At 36.0% G+C, this 22,491-nt stretch overlaps 1 protein-coding gene across 1 annotated transcript; it reads right to left on the bottom strand.

Moving 5' to 3' along the window:
* Window positions 1-14,480: 14,480 nt before the first annotated feature.
* Window positions 14,481-15,053, bottom strand: LOC143385964 (interferon alpha-2-like). Its single transcript, XM_076841385.2, has one exon. The coding sequence runs from the start codon at window positions 15,051-15,053 to the stop codon at window positions 14,481-14,483; it is 573 nt and encodes a 190-aa protein (XP_076697500.2).
* Window positions 15,054-22,491: the final 7,438 nt, after the last annotated feature.

A 22,491-nucleotide genomic window follows, 5' to 3' on the forward strand; every position in this document is an offset into this window, starting at 1 on the left:
AACTTTCTAATTAAGTTTACTCAGTGGCTTTAATGTAACTAACTTATAGAAATCATTGTATCATATTCATGTGCCACTAAGCTCTTAATAAGAGCATAATAATTTTAATGTAATAAAATATTTAAAATCATTTAAATGCTATAAACTATGGAAAATTATTTTTTTCACATTTATTGTTAGTTTACTTCACTTTAACTCTATTTACAAAATTTTTTACTTCATTCTTTGCTACATATTTTTCAAAGAGTTGATATTTTCTTCTCTTCAGTGCAGAACATAATAATTGACAAGTTGAATAACATTTTGTAAGATACAAAATTTTTATATTTAATGTTCAAAGCCCAAAACACACTCAGAAGAACTGTTTTGAACTTAAGAAAAATTTACATTGAAGATAATGACAGCCCATCTCTATATGGAGGGCACCTCTCAGGATGTAACTTGGAGATTCAGCAACCCAGGAAAGTCCTCCAATCCCAGCCATCTATTTGCCACAGGTTTGGAACACTGATCTTGCGTACATTTTGCTTATCTCCATGAACTCAGCACGCATGCTTTCCATGTCATACAAAGGAAAGCCAAATGACTTTTTTTTTTTTTCCAGTGCTGGGGATCAAATCCAGGACCCTGCTGAGACTAGGCAAGCACTCCACCAGGGAGCCACATCCCCAGCCTAGAAAACCCAATGAGAAATGATACTAAGGTATAAATTTTTGTCAGATAGGGTTAGCTTTCGGTACCTCAAAGGAGTAATTTTCACACCTTGGGGACCAATATCATGATAATGAGAAAAAAAATTGAGAAAATGCTATCACTTTTATTTTTTTTAAATTTAATTTCAAACTTTCTAAAGAAATTGCAGAAGTCTAATCCTAATTGACTCTTATCAACATAAGCAAATCATCTTTTTCCTAAATACCAATACTGAGATCTAAAGATATTAAGATTAGTGACCTGTGCAACTGTTCCACATAGCACATAAGACACTAGATATTTTTCTTTCTCATTTTCTTCTTCATAGAAAGCAAAAGTTGTCAATTTTTACATCCCAATGATTGGAGACAAAAATAACACAAATACATGTCAAAATGTGATAAAAATATAAAGAAAACAATATCCTTCTAGAAAACAAAAGAGACAAAGAATAACTTAGCCACGTTCAGCCCAGCAAAGAAGAAAATTACTAGATAGGATAGAGAAGAGGCAGTTGGGTAAGGAATGTAAAGGAAAGTAGCAAGCAGATGTGGGCTCAAGAAAGAGTCATTAATTCCTGGTCCAGGGCTTGTTTCCAGTTTTGCAAATCCAGGCTTCACACAGAATTAGGGAAGACACACCCACCAACATACAAGTTCATGTGCAAGCAAGGCTAATTTGTGAAATCTCAGTATTTTATCTGGATAATGGAAAAGTGTTAGATATATTGAATTCTCCCTTATGAAGAAAAAAAACCTCAAAGATCAGTATTATTCCTGTAATTTTTCTCTGTCAAGAAACAAAGAATTGATACTTTCAAAATATATTTTCCCAAAGCTAGTAGAGATAAAAATATAAATCATGTTAATGAAAGAATGAAATAATTAAGTTGTGTAAAGTTTTTACAGTCAATGAGACATTGCCCCTAGAATTTCTAAAATAATAATAATAATAGCAATATTCATGCTTTCTATATATATTTAACATGTACCATTGCTCAGCCTATTGAATTTCCAGAGACCATAGCAGAGAGTGCTATTGCCCACATTTACCAAAAAAATAAAAAATTAAAAATGGAAGTGCAGGTGTTTCATGAATAGCTGAGCCAATGTTGGAACCCAATGCACCCTTTTCTCACTCCCCAGTTCTCACTTGGTTTCTGAGGACATTTCTGGCTATAAGAACCAGAACTGATTTCTAGATTGATCAATATTTTCCTGTACAGCCCTGCTTCAGCCATGGCAGTCTTTCAATTCAGCTCCCATTCCTCCCCTTCATTTTGCCAGGCATGTTACATAATAGCAAAATTGGCCTCCATACACTTATCAATGTTATATCCTAGGCTGTCTCCTTTCAAATGTATCCTCAAGAACTTAAATGTATTTGTTAAACAGTGTGTGTACCTCAGTGCATATTTATGAACACCTCTTGGAAATCTTACATATTTCTATTCTTGCATTCAAGTATCTATAAAGCTCTCTATTGTATTCACCACAGCCCAAGGTTGTGGGTCATGATCAAGCCAGAGGCTTGAGACAAATTACAACTAAACCAAAGAACTAAGGCTCAGAGCTCACATCTGATAAGGCTCACAGAGGCAACTAAAGGTGTAGAAAGGAGAGTCCAGGGTACTTGAGGTGGAGGACTGAGATGACAAAAGGCTCTGGGTCAACTGCCTTTCTAGTTGCTTCATGTCTCCTGTTTATAGCCTGGAAAAGTTTACATACTTTTATATACAGAGATATGAAAAATTGTGCTCTATATGTGTAATAAGAATTGCAATGCATTCCACTGCTGTCGTGTATTTAAAAAAATAAAATCAATAAAAGATTAGAAAAAAAAGAAAAGTTTGCTGCTGGGTTCATTTTATAAACTTATTTGGAGAAGTGGGCCCAATAAATTGAAAATGTCAGGATAAAACAAAAGAAAAGATGTTGGAGGAAATGAACATATTTGCAGTGGTAGAAAGTGATTGGACAAAATGAGCATAGAAATGGAGGAAACTCTGTCTTAGACTTTCCATGTTTTCAGGTGGATCTTTATTGTTGTAAAAACTACTGACCCTTATTCTTCCACTCTTTCAGGTCTACACAAACACACACACAGACACACACACACACACACACATACTGACATACACAAAAACAGTAAATGACGTTTCCTTCCTTTATCTCCATTTATTTCTATGGGATAATGGACTCCATTCCAGTTTGACTACCAGATTTTGCATGCAATAATTATAATTGTACTTTAGATTGAAAATCACTGGATTTTGAGTCCTTGGTTCAAGGTTTTTTCCTGCCAAGGTTCTCATTCTTCTTTTTGTACGACTATATTCTCTCTTCTTACTGCCAGGGATGGAGCCTTTAATGACTGCATCTTGCTCCTCAGGGGATTAACCTCTAGAACATATAATGAAGTAAAAAGATGAATACCAGAAATACAAATAACCCAATTAATAAATGGGCAAAATAACTAAAGAGAAACTACTCAAAATAAGAAACACAAATGATCAACCAATAAAAAAAAATGTTCAATATCTCATCACCTCTAGCAATCAGGGAATTGCAAATCCAAACTACCTTGACATTTCATCTCATTTTAGTTAGAAAGGCAATTGTCAAGAATACAAACAGTAATAAATGCTGGCAAAAATGTGAGGGAATGGTACACTTGTTCATGTTTGGTGGGACTGCATAGTAGTACAATCACTGTGGAAAGCAGTTTATAGATTCCTCAAAAAACTAGGAATGCAACAATCACATGATCCAGTAATCCCCTCTTGGGTGTATTACCTGAACATCTAAAATCAGCATGCTCTAGGGAAGGAGCAACATCAAATTCATAGCAGCACAATTCATAATAGCCAAGCAATAGAACCAGCATGTGCCCGTCAATAGAAGAAAGGATAAAGAAATGTGAGACACACACACACACACACACACACACAATGGAGTTATGAAATTATGGCATTTTCTAGTACATGGATGAAACTGGAGAATATGATGCTAAGTGAAATAAACCAAAAGTCAAAGGCTGGATGTTTTATCTCATATGCAGAACCTAAAGCAACAAACAAACCAACAAACAAATCAATAACCAAGAAAAGAAAAGAAAAATTGGGTGGGGAATCCAAAGGGAGATGAGGAGATGAGTGGTGTAGAGAAAGGAGATTGAGAATGAGTGATATAGAGAAAGGGGATTGAGAAGAAAGGAAGAGGGACGACAGGAAAAGGGAAGAACTGAGGAGTGAATCTAACCCAACGTTCCTATCTACATACATGAATGTAGCATAATGAATTTCACCTTTATTTATAATCATAACACAATAAACACAAACTATAAATAAAAGAAAGAAAGATCAGTAGTGTAGAAGAAAGAAAATGGGGGGAGAAGGAAGGGGCAGGGAAATTATCAGGGATTGAACTGGTGCAAACTGTGTACCATGCTTGTACAATTATGTCAAGATGAACATAAATATTATGTATATCAATGATAAACTAATTTTATAAGGTATAAAATTTTAAAGGTTTTGAAATAAGTAAACATGAAAAAGCAGATTAATTTTATTTAGCACCATTTGCTGGGTCCCACTGCTCCACATTTTCTCTGTGAGATGGAGAAGGAAGAACCAAGAAGCTCAACTGAAATGCCATCATTCCAGGGAGAGGAGGGGTGTGGATAAGAGAGAAGTCAGTGACTCTGATGTGGGGGAAGAAAAAAACAGTAGAACTGGAAATATTGTAGATTACTTTCTAATTGTGCATAGTTGGCCATTGTTTTCAATAGACTTTTGATAGATTTTATGTAATTGATGTAGTGAAAATCATATTAATATGCTTAATATAGCGTTAGAGTTTAGAGAGGAAGGGTTCCCCAAACAGTTTTCAAGACTTGGTTCCCAGTGCAGCAATGTTGAGAGGTTGAGCTCTTGGGAAGTGATTGGATCATGTGGATTTTACCTCATCAATTGATTAAACAACTGATATCTGAATGGCCTATGGGGGGCTGTGAGGAAACTATAGGAGGGAGGGCCTACAGGAGGAAGTGGGTCTCTGGGGGCCTTCCCTGGAAGGAAAGGGTTTATCTTGCACCTGGATGCTTCCTTGTTCTTTCTCTGCTCCTAGACTGCAATGACCTGAGCAGCTTGGCCCCGCCGCCATGATGTTCTGCCTTGCCTCAGGCCCAGAGCAATGGAGTTAGTTGACTATGGAGTGAAGCCTCTTAATACAAAATACTTAATACTTGTTTATGTCAGGAGTTTTGTCCACAGTGACAAAAGCTAACACATATGTTTATTTTAAATTATGACATGGTTATTTACAAAAATAATTGATAATTGTTTGAATTATTAATTCTTTGATTACCAGTAAGCTACTTGTGTTTTGTTGAATTGTTGAGCAGAAATAGAAAATTATTCAATTTCCATCAAAATATTTATTATTTCTGATGAGAAAATGACTCCTAAAATTGTTGGCTTTGTTAATTTATTTAATTTACATAATTGTTACTACACCCATGTTCAAATACATTTCATTTTCTGATATTGTTGTATTTGATAAAAATTCTTTTATATTACTCCTTATAATTTTCCTAGTATTGGACATGTTAAAATTTCTGTGGGTACACATAATCAATTCAACATTGACATGAAGACTGAAGCATTTCCTTTATAAACTGAAAGTAGGAAAATGCATCAGTGAATCTATTACCCAAAACTGAAAAAAAAAAATTGGTCAAAACCAGTTGAAAATGTAACATGAATCATGGAAATCTAAAGTGCAAATGTGTTGTGTATAATTTCAAAGAAAAATTGAGTTAACAATTGTAAAAGGAATCAAAACTATTTACCATATCAGTTGTCAACCAGAATAAAGAATTGGCATTGAATTTCCTTCCTGATAGGTGTATGTGTGATATAGCACAACCCACTTAAACTTTAATCTACAATTTTCTTACACATAAAATTTATGTTCAAAATATGTTCAAACACTAAAAAATACTTGCATTTCAAAGACTTTAGCATAGTATCATCCATAGACAGGATTCCTTGTTTTTGCAGAGAAATCTGAGTTCTATAAAGACTGAAGAATGGCTCTTTTTCATTTTAAAGAAGTGGCATTTACATGCACTCAGGAAATTGTGGCTTATGTTAATACCTGATAGTGGGAATGAATATTTTCATGGAAGTGCAGAAGACTCATGGTGTTTCATTTTGATTTTGGTCCCAGGCACACACCACTGCCACTACCACCCTTGCCCTCAGCATCCCAGGACTCATTCCCATACACCACAGGTTTCTTCCTCTCTCAGGTAGAATTCCCAGGACACCCTTGTCATTCTCTCCCTTCACCTGCCTGCCCATTCACATAGGGCTGCTTTCTGATGTGTTGTGGTTTCAGCTTAAAGGTTTCCTTGAAGAGCAAGCAGTGCAGAAAAAGTAGAAAGCAGAAGTTCCCCTAAAACATCTAGGTTTTGCAGAGACATCTGCTGGGGAGCTCTCCTTTTTCCGTTGCATGTGATGTCATAGTAGCTGTACCCAAAGGAAACAGAAAGCAGCATTCAGTGCATGCAGGCTAAGGGAAACTCTTTCAGGGAAGAGTTCACTCTGGTGTGACAAGAGCAGCGACAAGTTTGGGGGCAGGTTTCTGATCTATGCAGAAGTCCAACCACTGCATGGGTTTTTCCTCATAGTGCAGAAAGTAGTTTTGGGTAATGATAATGGTTACCATCTATGTAAGAATGTGTATCAGAGTAGTGATACCTCACCTCTCTCAGTAACTACCTTCAAAAGCATGATATTTTTAAAAAAGAAAGAAAATCTGGGAAGAGTTCTAGAGAAGACTGAAGAATAGTTACTCTTCACATGGAAGATAAGTCTTATTTGTAGGTTGAGTCAGAACATGACAGCTTGTAGGCCATTCTGGATACATTAGGCTCTGAAACTGACTGGCAATAGGTATGTTACTCCCCCCGCTTATTCTGATGGCTGGCACATTCCTCCCTATTACTCTGGCTCACATTTTTTTTCCATTAGGAAATCACAATAATCATTTTCCCTTCCTCTAGAATTCCCCTCTTGGGGTCTTCCTTTACTCCTCATTAGCCTGCTCTGCATATTCACCCAGCTGTTTTCTCCTCCCTTGTGGTTTCTTTCCATCAATTTCCCTTTTGTAATACAGATACCACATTTGACAGAAAAAGTTGAGTGAAAGTTCTCAATTTGTTCTCAGTTTGTCAGAAACTCCTATGTGAGTGGTTTTTGTTCATGCATTATGAATGTTTTTGGAAAGGAGGGGATGTCCCTATTACAATGATGTTATAGAAGGAAACAGAAAGCTCCACTGTACTCTAAGGCTATTTCAAAGTCACAGAGGAGGATCATCATCTGCTGGCCACAAGGGATGAGGATATCAGCAAATTTGTGGAGAGCTGGCATTGTTGGGTTTAAGCAGTATTGATTTCCAATGATATAGTTTGTTTCTCCAGAGGGAAAAAAAAAGGCACAAGTCTCTTACCTAGAGAGGAAAAAGCCTGTATCTTTAATATTGGAATAAACTACTTTCCTTGGCATTTTAATCTTAGGGAAAATTCATCAAATTTCAGGCAGGTCCTGTCCTCTGAGCAAAGGACAGGTCTGTGCAGACAAAGGATCAGAATGCAACTTGCTCCGTGGTCCAGACCCTCCTGATCACTACCTCCAGTTTCTCAGGACACAGAGCATGGCAGGGGAGCTGCCTATCTGCTGTGAAGCTCAAAAGATAGCCAGGAAAATCTGCTGAATGGTGCGTTAGCTCTTTATTAAGTGCAACTTGTCCCTACAAATTCCTTCCTACAATCAGATTCCATCCTTTTAATTTATACCAGCAGGAAGACCTTAATGTCCCTCTGTGTAGGTCATGAGCTTGTATTATTTCTGTCTGGACTTGGTCATCAGAGCACAGAGGAGAGTAAAGGACTTCAGAGGACACAGCAGCCAGCTGACCCTGTGGACGCTGTTTGGGTAGGACTGGGAGGGATTCAGGCCATCTGCACAGCACTGAGATTGATAAGTGGATCAGGAAGTGATTGTGAAGCTCAGGGGGAAGGAAGGGGCTTTGCTTTTACTGGGATCTCTCAAAGGTCTCCCTAAGATGATTCTGGAGCTTTCCATTGCTTCCCTCCCTTTGGTGGGTTAGAGAGCCTCAGTTTATGTGTGAAGTCAATTTGGTCCCTTTCCTTTCTTTCCTTGTCCACCCCTTATGAGGTAACTAGCTTAGGAGCAGAGCTATGTGGATTTTTTTTTTTTTTTTAATGAACTTGGCTGTCTTTGAATGCTGACATCTTTCAATCATTATAACCTCTTCCACTCTTTACTTGCTACTTACTTACACTTGATGTAATTTTTCATTATATTCATATCATTTTTTGTTTATATAACTTGGAAAATTGTATGGCTAACTTCCTAATATAACATTCCTCTAAAAATCTGTGTAGCCACATACTGCTTCAAATCCTAGTTTTATTAACTTACGAATTCAACAGAACAGGGAGCCTAGAGGCAGGGTGGAGTATGGGGCACGGGTGGGCTAGGGAGAGAGAATCAACACTGAGGTGTCAAGTGTTCCTCTCTGCAGACACAGGCTGTGCTTCACCCAACCTCATTTACATCCTGGCACATTCAGCCCACCTAAGAGCAGGCACCGAAAAACAGGAGGAATGTCCAGATGCTCCTGGGATCACAACACAGCACCACCTGGAGACAATCTCGTTTTTCGAACTGCATGAGCAGGAATGTGAACATGGCCATGCTTGACTCTTCCTGTCTACTAAAGCCTAGGTTTTGAAGGTCAGTGCCCATTGATGTTCAGCCTGGCACAGAATCAGTAAGCAGAAGGGGACCTGCCCACTCTTCTTTTCCCAGTGAACTGCCAAAGAATCCAGCAGCTTAACTGTGCTCCTGTTTAGAAATTTCCATGTCCTGATTCCACCAGCAAGTGACTATACCCAAAACACAACTCTTACATGTTCACAACATCAGAGCTCAGCTCATGTCTAAAAATAGGAAGAAGTTGCAGGAGCCAGTATGATATATGGAAGGATAAGATAGATGCTCTAAGCATCCACTGAAACAAGGGCTGATCCTCAGGAAAGGAAGCAACATCAATTGAGTTTGTTTTTCCTCCAGATTATAAGGTCTGATTTTGGGATTTAGAATCATTCCACTTGTTTCTTCTAACACAGAAAGGTGACTAAAGTGGAGGCTGGAGCAGAATCTTCGCCCAGAGTTAAGGACAACATCAGTGTCCCCAGCATGAGTGACAGAGCACAGCAGCCTGCAGAGCACTGGTAGGGTGGAGGGTTGCTCCAGTGAGGCCTGTAGGGGGAGATTATCCATGAGGCCAGTGCAACCCGTGGAGTCCCTCAGTCCTAGTCATAATGCAGCTCCTTTAAAAAACAGGCAATATGTGAACAGCACTTGAACTACGGGTTCACAGGCAGGCGTTTGAGAACATTCAACAACAATTAGGGTACCACATTTCTTTTTTATCATTATGCATTTATTTTCAGTCTTTTGCACTGGTGCATTCTAATTATACATGATAGTGGGATTCATAGTGATACATTCATATGTGCTCATAAACTTAACGTGGTCAGTTTCTTTGCCTAGTACCTCCCCTTTCCTTCCCCTCTTTCCTCATCTTAATCCTCATTTGCACTCCTGTGTTCTCCCTTATATTTTCATTATAATTATCCTCCGCCTTTTTACTTTTCTCTCTCTAGCTTCTCTAGCTTCTACATTTGAGTGAAACCATACAAACCATGACTTTTTGAGTCTGTCTGATTTTTCTTAACAATGTTGTCCAGATCTATCCCTGTAATTGAAAATGCCATAAATTTTCTTTTTCTTTATGGCTACATAAAACTCTATTGTATATGCATACCACATTTTCCTTATCCATTTACTTCTTATCCATTTATTTCCTAGACTGGTTTCATAACTTGGCTAATGTGAACTTGAAATTTATTATCTTAACTCCCTCATCTACTTCATCCATGCTGTGTCTTCTCCTTGGTTCAGAAATTCCACATGCATCTCTGATCTCCTTCTTTTTTTTTTAAAATGAGTCCTTTAGACATACTTGTCTCAACTCTCCCTGGAGTATTGACATTAGATCTTTGGTTAAGTACTCAAGATTTATATTTCTTCCCAATAGATTCTATAAGCCAGGGTTACTGAGAGGACTGAGTTAATATTTGCAAGGCTCTAAGAACAGTGACTGTTCTTCTTTTCTTTTACAGCTTTCTGAAAGTGGTCTTTTAATGTCTGAGTGGATCCTTATCTTGGTGATCTTTATCACTCAGGGGAGGATAATAGCCACTGACCTGCCAGACAAGGTGAGTGCTGGAGTGATTGGCATCAGTGGTCAGCCTTCTGGGAGTTGGTTTTTGTGACTCTCCCCTTTTCTCCTCAGAGCCGATCACATGTGGATTAAATGTAAGCTGAAAGCAGTATAAAAATGATAGTAGGAAAAACAAACAATAAAAGCATGGTGTTATTATTTTTTAAAAAAGGATACACAGACCATGGAATACAATAGAAAACCCAGAAATTATTCTACAAAAATAGCCAAGTAAACTTCAACAAAGAGCAAGAGCAAATATTAGAGGAAAAAAATTCTCTTCAATAAATAGTGGTAGGCAAACAGGGTATACATATGAACAACTATGAAACCAGAACTCCTATTTCTCACCATTTACAAAAATCAATTCAAAATGCACCAACAACCTAAAAGAAAGACTCCAAACTATGAATTAGTAGATGAACATATAGGGGGAAAACTATGGAAGTATGCAAAAATATTTTGATAAGATTTTTGATATACAGGCAACAAAAGTAATGTAGACAAATGGAATTAAAAAATTAAGAAGATTCTGCACAGAAAAGTAAACATTCAACTGACTTAAGAGATAATCTAGAGAATGGGATGGAGAAATATTTGAAAATAATTCATCTGACAATGGGTTAATATTCCATTTTTTAAATGGGCATAATATCTGGATTGACATTTCCTGAAAGAAGACACAAAACAGGCAGTATGAAAAATTTTTAGTATCACTAATAATCAGGATAATAGAAATCTAAACCACAATGAGATAACATTTTAATCTAGTTAGAGTGACTATTATCAAAAAGACAAAAAGTAATAAATCCAGGTGATGATGCATATAAGGCAAAATCTTACTTATCATTAATGGGAATATATATCAATATAACCATTATAGAAAACAATTTGGAGATGTCTCAGAAAACTAAAAATAGAACTCCCATATGATCCCACTAAGGAATATATAGCCAAAGGGAATAAACTCATTGTGTAATAGAAACACCTGCAAAGCTGTGTTTATTGCCATACTATTCTCAATAGCCAAGATATAAAACCAACTGTGACATTTGTCAATGGATAAATGAATATATATTTCATATTTGTGTGTGTATACACATATACATTCAGGCATCCATTGTGTGTCCATATGTACACAATGGAATATTGTTCAATCATGAAAGATGAAATCTCATTTGCAGCCATGTGGATAGAATGAAGATCATTCATTATCTTATGTGAAATAAACTGGGCCCAGGAAAATCAATACCACATGTTTTCACTCAAACACAAGTCTAAAACTATTGATTATATAGAAGTTGAATGAATAAGGCCTCTAGAAACTACAAAGATGAGGTAGAGGGAGGACACAAAGAGGCTGGATAAAAGGTACCTAAATGCAGATAGAATGAGGGAAGTAGCTTTAATACTCTATAACAGAGTTAGGTAACTATAATCTTCAACAATAATTTTTACCAAATTGTATACCTTAGTATAATGTTCTCAAGTTTCATCTATACTGTAGCATATATTTGGTACTGTATGACAAATGATATGCAAATATATTATTCCATTCTTAAAGTTGCATTTTTACTCTTTGTAGCTTTTATTTTTTCTTTTGGTATCAGGGATTGGACCGAGTGGCACCTAGTTACTGAGACACATCCCAGCCCTTTTTTATTTTTTGATTTTGAGACAGAGTCTTGCTAAGTTGCTTAGGTTCTCCTTAGGTTGCTGAGGCTGCAATCCTCCTGCCTCATTCTCCCGAGCCTCTGGGATTACAGGAATGTGCCACTATGCCAGAAACATTGGAGATTTCTGCAGCAGAGAGAAGGAAACTATTGTGATATGAGAATGACATGATAGGATCCAGGGAAATAGAGAGGAAGGGGGAGTGTCACAGGCATCAAAATTCACAAATAAAATATATTTGTTTGAATATATACACACACACACACACACACACACACATATATACATATTATGAATAACATGTTAGCAACAATTGTATATTAAATATGATATACTATACACACACACACCCAACATTTGGTTTAGACTCTAATCCTACACAAGATACTTATAAGCCATCAATATAGTTTGAATATTAATCACTTACTTTCAGTGCCAAGTTTATCTATTTCAAGTCTTCTCCAGTACAACTCTCATTTCAAATGTTCAAAATTATGCCACCTTGTCAATAAAACAGAGATTAATGAGTTTGTTATTCTTATACATATCTCTATAAATAAGTAAGAAATTAGTCCTCACCATTAAGCCCTCATTCAGTGGAGGATACTTGGCTAAGTGTTTTTTAAAGTTTTAGTGTGTTTGATACATGCAACTTCAGTAATATTTCATCCTACTTTCCATTTGTGAAAACTGAGTCACAGAGAGGCTTAATGAATTGCTCAGGATCAAACTTGTGTACAGGTAGAACCTAGACTAAGTGCAGAATTCTATATAACTTGTAATAATCAATTGATTAATATTTTGAATTTCTGATGTTTTTAATCCCAAAACACCTAAACTGTTGCTTGCTGTCTTTTAGTGATAGATGTAATTCTTTGTTTTAAGAATAGTTTTAACTCAATTTTACTTTTCAGTTTAGATATTGATGATGAGAAATTTTCAATCCACTTCACTTTTCCATCTTTTGAAGGAACTACCTTAGACTATTATATTCACTGCAAATGTATTTGTTGTTAATCCCTAAGAGTTTAAGATTTATAAAATCATTATCCTATATGGAGAAGAAATCTTAAATGAATCAGGAAAAAAAGGAAATAATAAAGAAGAATTCTTGACATAGCCATCTCTACTAGAAAATGAGAAAGACTTAAAATAGTAAGAACAATGTTTCAAAAGGTAAAAAAACAAAACAAAACCAGGTTGTTAAAACATGTATTTCCTAAAATTGTTATAGAAGAACAGTAAATAGCTTTAGGATTATGCATGTATCTATTGTTAAGTAGTGTGCATAATTATTAAAGCAGTGATTACCAGAGAATCTGCATAATAAGCAATAAAAGCTCTCTTTTCATATGGTAAATGAAAATAAAATCCTGGCAGAATAAAGAATTGATGTTTTGAGATTAGATTATCTCAGAGATTTTAGTTGGTTCTTCAAGAGGCTTAAACATGTGACACTGCTATCAACAAATCAGAGAACTGGCACCAAATGAAACATCAGAGGCAGAACCTGGGCTGTAGGCAGTTCCGCCCAATGCAGTATCATTCAGCCAAGAGAAAAGAATGAAAAGCTGTGATCTGCAGCATGGATGGAACTGGAGATCATCATGTAAAGTGAAATGAGCTGGACAGGAAGACAAGTGCCACACGAGAAGTTGATCTCATAGGAGCTGAGAGTGGAATGGCGCTTACCAGAGTCCACAGAGAGCAGAAGGTGGGGAAAGATGGGAAAGGCTGATCAATGGTTCCCCAGTACAGCTGGAAAGGGACAAGAAGCTTGAGGGCAAATGCAGGATGTGGTGACTGTAAAGGGCACTAACGTCCTGTGCATTTGAAAAAGCTGGAGGGCGGTATGTTGAGATGTTCACAACAGAGACATGATAAATGTTCAAGGAGATGAGCGTGTTTAACCTGATTTAAACTTTACACTAAACATAATATGGTATCCCACTAATGTGCACCACTTTTGTGTTTTTATAAATTAGCTGTTGTGTGTATTGAAAGCATCAATCACTACAGGGGAAAATAGGTGGAATTGGCATAATTAGTGAGAGATGAAGAATATCTAAGCAGGAACCCCATTGGAGTAGGAGGAGAGAGAGTAAGAGAAATCCCGTTATTTTTCCCTTCATATGGGGTGAGATATTCATGTTTTTCTTTTATATACTCAGATTTTTCATTCATTTTTCTGTTAATCTCAGCTTGTCTAAAAGTATTATAGCTAAGCTGCAATGCAAAATGCAAAAAATAATGATGTATGTGAAATGAACTCAACAAAGAAGCCAGAATTTAGGACTAAAATTTCGATTGCTATTTATGATAAAAATTAAAGAGAAGAGAAAGAAATATTTACACAAACCATCATTCTCCTCCAGGAATACAAAGAGTTAAAAAAAATAAGGGATGCAAAATAAGTTGATAAAATATAAAGACAATGTTTTGTTTTTATTAATCATACTATAAAGATATACATAATATTTTATGAAAAAATAAATTTTATAAATAGTTAAATGAATATTTAAATAGACAGATAGGAACATCTATAGGGTTGTAAGAGACTAGTGCCTACAGATTTGAGTGCAAGTTGCCTAACTCTTGAAAATGTCTCAAAACTGGCTTGAATTCATGTCACAATTCCAGCAGGAAGGAGAGTCTTTGAAATGGCAGAACTTGTGGGAGTGTGGTAAGGTGTGTTCATCAGTGAGAGGCATTTCCCTGCTGGACCAGGTCTCATTCCATGCTCCTTAGTCTTCCATACAAGTTGGCTGATGAAGAGAAGGATTTCATGATTTCTGCTCTGACCACCTCCCAGGCACAAGGCAGGTATTTCTTCTCCTTCAGGTAGACAGTGATCCTGAGGAAGTATTTCCTCACAGCCCTCAGGGGAGCCTCTCCCACCCCCACCTGCTGGGTCCCACAGGCTTTCAGGTCATCCAGATGCTGATGGAGGCCACTGAGGAAGGTGTCCAGGAGGGTCTTGTCCCAAGCAGCAAAGGCCTCCTGGATGCTGAAGAGGTTGAAGACCTGCTGGGTCATCTCATGGAGGACAGCAACAGCTTGAGTCTTCTGCACCTTCTCACCCTCCAACTGCTCCTGGGGGAAGGCAAAGTCCTTTCTGTAGTTCAGACAGGAGAAAGTGGGAATTCTCCTCATTTTTTCCAGGAGTGTCCAGGTCCCCTCCTCATTCCTGTCAGGAGTTTCAAGACCCAGGTTGTGAATCTGAGGCAGGTCACAGCCCAGGGAGCAGGTTGTCTTACAGGTGAGCACCACCAGGGCCAGCAGGAAAGCCAAGGGCAAGGTCATTGGGGGTCTTGAAGTTTCTGGGCTGCTGGAGATAGGTGATTTTGAACCTTTGCCTCTAGGTTCTCTGAAGCCCTTGATATGTTAAGGTCTATTTATGTCTTAAATAGGAATGATTATGCTTTCAATTTTCTGAATGTCACCCCCAGGACTTTCTACTTCTGTTTTTGCTTTCCATTATGCATTTATATGTGTTTACAGCAGTGTTTCCAAAACATTTTCCATTGTTGATCCTCCTCCCCTGCCCCCAGACTCCCTTTTAGAGAGTCCAACTGACACTCCTGTTTTATTTTTTGGTACTGGGTATTGAACCCAGAAATGCTTTTCCACTGAACCAAATCCCTCTCCCTTTTAATTTTTATTTGGGGACGGGTCTTACTAAGTTGCTGTGGCCTTAATTAGTTGCTGAGGTCAGCCTCAAACTTGAGATCCTCCTATCTCATCTCTGAGTTACTGGGGTATAGATGTGTACCACCACACCCAGTCTATTATATGTTAATAATAGATATACTGTATACATATCTATATAACCAATGAATATATCTACTTTGAAAGTCAAATTTTTAAATTTAAACTTTGTATTCAACACAGAGTTAAAAATGTCAATATAAAAAAATTCAGTTAAAAACTAATCTGAAAAGGTATTGACATTGAAAACTTTCTAAATAAATTTTACTTGATTGACTTTTAGGTAACTAATTTACATATATAAATCACAATGTATCAAATTCATATGCAAATAAAATTTTATAAAAATATAATAATTGCAATGCAACAAAATACTTAAAATCATTTAAAAGCTACAAGCCATGGAAAATAGTTTTCTTAACATTTATATTTTGTGCACTTTGCTTCACCTTCAATTAGAAAATTTTTGAATTCACTCTTTGCTAGATATATTTCAGATAATTGTTATTTCCTTCTCTTCAGAACAGGACAAACTTATGGATTTGTTGAATAGCAACATTAGAATTAAATAATAGGATACACATCTTTGTATTTAATTCTCAAACCCAACAACATATTTATAAGTACTGAGGGTCTAACATAAAGAACATACACTCAGAATGCAATAACAGCCCATCCCTACAGGGAGACTACCTCTCAGGATGTAACGTGGAGATCCAGCCACCCAGGAATATCCTCCAATGCCAGCCATCTATTTACCACAGGTTTGAATCACTAATTCTGCATACAATTTTCTTATTCCATGAACTCAGCATGCATTTTTTACATATCATACAAAGGAAAGCCTAATGACTTCTTTTTCCCAGTGCTGGGGATCAAGGTTAGGCAAGCACTCCATCAGGGAGCCACATCTCCAGCCTAGAAAACCAATGAGAAATTATATTAAGGTATATGTTTTTGTCAGCTAGGGTAGAGCTTTGAGCACCACAACCATTACAATAAATAAGATGTATTCAGACCTCAAAAGACAAATTTTCATTCTTTGGGGACAAATATCATGATAATGAGAAGAGAAAATGTCATCACTTTTGTTTTTTTAATTTAATTTCAAACTTTCTAAAGAAAATGCAGAGGTCCAATGGTAATTATGATTCTTATCAAACAAAATCAAATTATATTTTTCCTAAATACCAATACTGGAATCTAAAGATATTAAGGTTAATGGCCTGTGCAATTGTTCCACATAGCACATAAGAGACTAGATATTTTTTCTTTCTCATTTTCTTCTTCACAGAAAGCAGAAGTTGTCACTTTTTGCTTCCCCAAAACTGGGGACAAACAGAACACAAATGCTTGGTCAAATGTGATAAAAATGTAAAGAAAACTATATGTCACTGGAAAAGAACAACAACAAAAAAAAAAGGTGAAAAATAACTACATGCATCCCAGGAAAGATGCAAATTACTGAATGGGATAGAGAAGAGGCAGTTGAGTAAGAAATATAAGGAAAGTAGCAAGCAGATGTGGGCTCAAGGAAGAGTCATTAATCCCTGGTCCAGGGCTTATTTCCAGTTTTGCTGAATCCAGGCTTCACACAGCATCAGGGAAGACATACCCACCAACTCACAATTTTATATGCAAGTTAGGCTAATTTGTGAAATCTCAATATTTTCTCTGGATAAAGGACAAATGTTAGATGCATCATGTTCTCCCCTAAAGAAGAAAAAACTCAGTGATCAATATTCTTCCTGTCATTTTTTTTTTGGTCAAGAAGCAAAGAATTGATACTTTCAAAATATATTTTCCCCAAGCTAATATGGAGCTCAATAATAATGATTATATTAATAAAAAGAAATATCTAAGCTGTGTAAACCATTTGTTGAGTTAGACACTATACTGAGAACTTGCAAAATTGACACTTACCTTAATAGTAGGAATACTTTTGTTTTCCATACATATCAAACATGTACCATATGCTCCGCCCATGGAGTCACTAGAGACACAATGGGCTGAGCATACCAAACCAGACAATGAAAGCTTCTACTGTTGTTCTCATTTACAAGAGAAAATTGGAAGGGCAGGTGGCTCATAAATACTGAACCCACTGCTGGAACCCAGTGTGCCCTTTTCTAGGTCTCCAGTTCTCACTTGGTCTCTGGGGACATTTCTGGCCATAAGAACCAGAACTGATTTTTAGACTAATCAATATTTTCCTGTAGAGCCTTGCCTCAGTCACGGCAGTCTTTCAATTCAGCTCCCATTCCTCCCCTTCACTTTTTCCAGGCATGTTACATAATAGCAAAATTGGCCTCCATACACTTACCAATGTTATATCCTAGACTGTCTTCTTTCAAATGTATCCACAAGAACTTAAATGTATTGTCTGTGTACCTCAGTGCATATTTATTTTTATTTTTTTTAAGAGAGAGTGAGAGAGGGGAGAGAGAGAGAGAGAGAGAGAATTTTTTAATATTTATTTTTTAGTTATCGGCGGACACAACATATTTGTTTATACGTGGTGCTGAGAATCGAACCCGGGCCGCACGCATGCCAGGTGAGCGCGCTACCACTTGAGCCACATCCCCAGCCCCCTCAGTGCATATTTATGAAGACCTCTGGAAATCTTACATATTTCTATTCTTGCATTCAAGTATCTATAAAGCTCTCTATTGTATTCACCACAGCCCAAGGTTGTGGGTCATGATCAAGCCAGAGGCTTGAGACAAATTACAACCAAACCAAAGAACTAAGGCTCAGAGCTCACATCTGATAAGGCTCACAGAGGCAACTAAAGGTGTAGAAAGCAGAGTCTTTCTGGAGAAAGGAGAGTCCAGGGTACTTGAGGTGGAGGACTGAGGTGACAAAAGGCTCTGGGTCAACTGCCTTGCTAGTTGCTTCATGTCTCCTGTTTATAGACTGGAAAAGTTTGCTGCTGGGTTCATTTTATAGACTTATTTGGAGAAATGGGCCCAATAAATTGAAAATGCTGAGATAAAACAAAAGAAAAGATGTTGGAGGAAAAGAACGAAATTGCAGTGGTAGAAAGTGATTGGACAAAATGAGCATAGAAATGGAGGAAACTCTGTCTTAGACTTTCCATATTTTCAGGTGGATCTTTGTGGTTGTAAAAACTACTGACCTTATTCTTCCATTCTACACACACACACACACACACACACACACACACACACGGTAAATGAGCATTTCCTTCCTTTATCTCCATTTATTTTTATGGAATAATGGACTCCAATTCAGTTTGATTTCCGGGTTTTGAATGCATTAATTAGAATACTATTTAGGTTAAAAAAGCAATATATTTCAAGTCCTTGCTTCTCCTACATTTTTCGGGTCAAGATTATCATTTTTCTTTTTTTCCTGACTATCTTCTCCCTTCTGGTTACTAGGGATTGAGCCTTTAATGGCTTGACCTATTTTTCCTCGGAATACCACCCCAGGAATTCAGAAAGTATTTCTGAGCTGAGAAATCTTCCAATGCTGTCTTGAGTCCTAGGCATTTTATCCAATCAATATCAATTCAGGAGCTCACTCTATATTGATGAAGGAAATAATTGTTTAATAATGGTAGAAAAAATATACCATTGCATACATGATATATGATTTGAAAAGTCAATAGACCTAAATTCCTTTTCAATTCTTCATTGTTTTGAAGAGAAGCTATAATTGAGGATTGTGAGGCATATTTGAATAAAAGGACCACCATTTCATTGAAGGGATATTTTCTCAAGTTTGTCATCTTAATATTCAGAACATCTGGATGATTAATAGTAAACTGTTTACAAATGGGAAATTCAATGTCCCCTTTTGTTTCAGTGATCACCAAGGATCTGCAAGGAACAACCTGATCATACATTCTTCTCTCCATGGGTAATAAGGGCACCATGTGAACTTTATATGTGCTCCAAGTATTTTGTCCCATACCTTTGGCCAGTTTGAATATTAATCTAGGACTTTGAGAAGCAACTTAAGTGACTGTTTCACAAAGTCAACTATGATATGATCCTTAATGAATGACATCTTTTCTCATGACATTCAACTTTTATGGAATGAGACTTCAAGAAAATAAGTTATTTTGCCTGCTGAAAATAGCATTATTACATATAGTGTATAAATGAAGACTGGTCCTTAAAAGAACTTGTCTTTTCTTCCAACAAGTCATCAGCTAGAATGCCTTCCCCATTTTCTTTGCATCTGTGTATCACATATGCATAAACCCTCACCTGGTACATATTGATGGATGTGATCTTTTCCTGTATAGTCTCAGTCCTCAAAATCATCCCCATGTGATTCAGCACATTTTCACCCTTTGCAACACTGTAGAACAAATTCCAGACCCCAGTCATAGTTAGAGTTACATGTCGGAGATGAGCAAAGCCACCAAAGAGGTGGCACTCAAGTCCTTGAATCATTGTTGGGAGGATGGCTAACCTATGAGTCATCTGACAGGAATTCCTATACTCAGATCTTATATGAAGGCAAGATAACTTTGCGTTATGATTAGTTACTGATAATTTTTATCTTTTGCAGAAACTGGCATTAACTGTTGAATGTTATTCAAAAATACTCTCTTGATGAGGACGTGATCTTTTCTTATATGATCTCAGCCCATGAAACCATCCCCATGTGATCCACCACACTTTTCCCCCTTTGCAACACACTGGAATAGATTCCAGCACCCCTGCCACACTTGGAGTTACATGTTGAAGATGAACAAAACCACCAAAGAGATGGCACTCAGGTACTTAAATCACTGTTGGAAGGATGGCCTACCAAGGAGTCATCTGACAGGAATTCCTACACTCAGATCTGATATGAAAGCAAGATAATTTTGTATTATGATCTAGTTACTGATAATTTTTATCTGTTGCAGAAACTGGCATTAACTGATGAATGGCATTCAAAAATACTCTCTTGATGAATTTTTCCTATGAATAAACTAAATTTTAGGCTTGAAATTGAAAATTCCCTTCAAGAATTTCAACAGAAATGCACATATTATAAATCATAACATTATTTAATAAACCATGTTATTGTTTCTAAACATTTTTTTTTGTCAAATTTAAATGTCTCATGTACACAGATTTTTAAAAATAATGTCATGATTTTGGTTCCATATATTTTTTAACTGAATCAAAACTCTGAGGTGAGATTTTATTTGGAGATTCGGGAAACAAGTATGTAATTGGTTAGAGAGAAAGTATAACTTTCTTCTTGTGGATTTTTCTTTTCATTGTTGCTAATGAATGAAAAGGACACTTCAGTTTCTCCTCTGACAAACTCCTAGGCACAGGAGTTGATTTCTTTCCCTTCAGATAGCAGGTGATTCTCTGGAAATACTTTCAGAGTGTAAACCCAAATGGGAACACAACGTTTTTTCTAAGACTGTCAGCTTCAGTTAATCCAGACTGAGATGAAGTCTGGAGGTAGTTGATCCAGGAGGACCTTACCGTTGGTGGCTCAGTTGTTCATCATGCTGACCGGATAGAACATCTGCTGGATCATCAGATGGTAGAGACAGGTGACTTCTATCTTCTGGACTTCGGTGTTCTTTTCTGTTTTTCAAGGAAAATGAAAGTCGACTCTGTCATTCAGGCATTTCTGATTGGGGATGCTTTTCAGCTGTCTTAATAGCAGAAAAATTCTTTGTTTTCCGGGTCACGGTTGCAGAACCTGACTTTCACTCATATTGCTTTAAAGGAAAATGAGCAGGGTTGTGTGTAAGCAGGTAAGAACATTTAGTGGATCAAACTTCAGATTTCCTTGGGTAAGAATTATATAAATTTAATAGATGTTGCCATGATTTTTTGCATGCATCTTCTTTGTTACTTAAATCTCTTGTGGATTTGCAAGTGCAGGGCCATGTCTTGTCTTTACTTACAATTTTAATTTCTGGATTATCACACATGTTTTTGCACTGATTTTCATATTGATTAAGATATCATTTATAATTACACAGACTTAATACTTCCTTAAATTTTGGGCTCCAGTGTTGTACTAATCCACCTAACCCTATTACCAGTCCTGGAAATATCCTGTGAATTACCATTCTAGGTTGCAATGGCTGAAAATCAAGAAAAGTTTCTTCTACAATCACTCTGTCTCCAAAAAATATATATTCCTATATACATATTCATGAATATATCTCTCTATATATTTTATATTTATCTTATATAGTATATATTTGTTATTTGTCATATATTTGTTAAATGTATTAATATAATATAAAATATGAATAATATATACAATATAATATACTTTATATTCTAAATATATGTAATAAATTTATATAGTATGTATGTATAAATAATATATGTATGTATAAATAATATATGTATATATAACAACAATATTGTATATAGAATTTTATAATATATCTTTTTAAAATTTATATTATAAATCATTGTCATTTAATACATATATTTTATAACATAAATATATAATTGACATGTATTATATAGGTAATATTCATATAATTATGAAATATGTCACATACATTAATAAACATGTCCCACAATATGTACTACATTTTCATGTTATGTTAAATAGAACACATTTATATTATTTTATATTCATATCATATTTAATAATATGAACATAATATGTTGTATACATTACAGAAAATATGTATTTATGTTTTAAAATACATATATTAATATCACATGTAATATAATATACATATATTTCATATATCACATATTATTATAAGTGTGTGTAATATAGATACTTATATTTAAATAAATATATGTAAAATATATTTATATATTTACCATGGAATATATACATATAAATATATGTATTAAAATTACTTATAGAATATATAACATATGGAATATACATTAGCATTATAAAAATTCATATTATATATAACATGAAATTTACAAATTATTTAAACTTATAGAATAATTGTGTAGTCCAAGTTTAATCAAATGAAGCCAAGAGAAGCTTCAACTGCAGCTCCTGTGCATTCCCACATTCTTGCACTTTGTCACCTCTGAAATGCAAACTGTAGTTTGGG

Source organism: Callospermophilus lateralis, chromosome 2 (assembly GCF_048772815.1).
Source record: "Callospermophilus lateralis isolate mCalLat2 chromosome 2, mCalLat2.hap1, whole genome shotgun sequence".
NCBI lineage: Eukaryota > Metazoa > Chordata > Mammalia > Rodentia > Sciuridae > Callospermophilus > Callospermophilus lateralis.

What these genes read in the sequence shown, in the direction of transcription:
- LOC143385964 (XM_076841385.2), bottom strand. Translation starts at nt 15,053, where the DNA reads ATGACCTTGCCCTTGGCTTTCCTGCTGGCCCTGGTGGTGCTCACCTGT.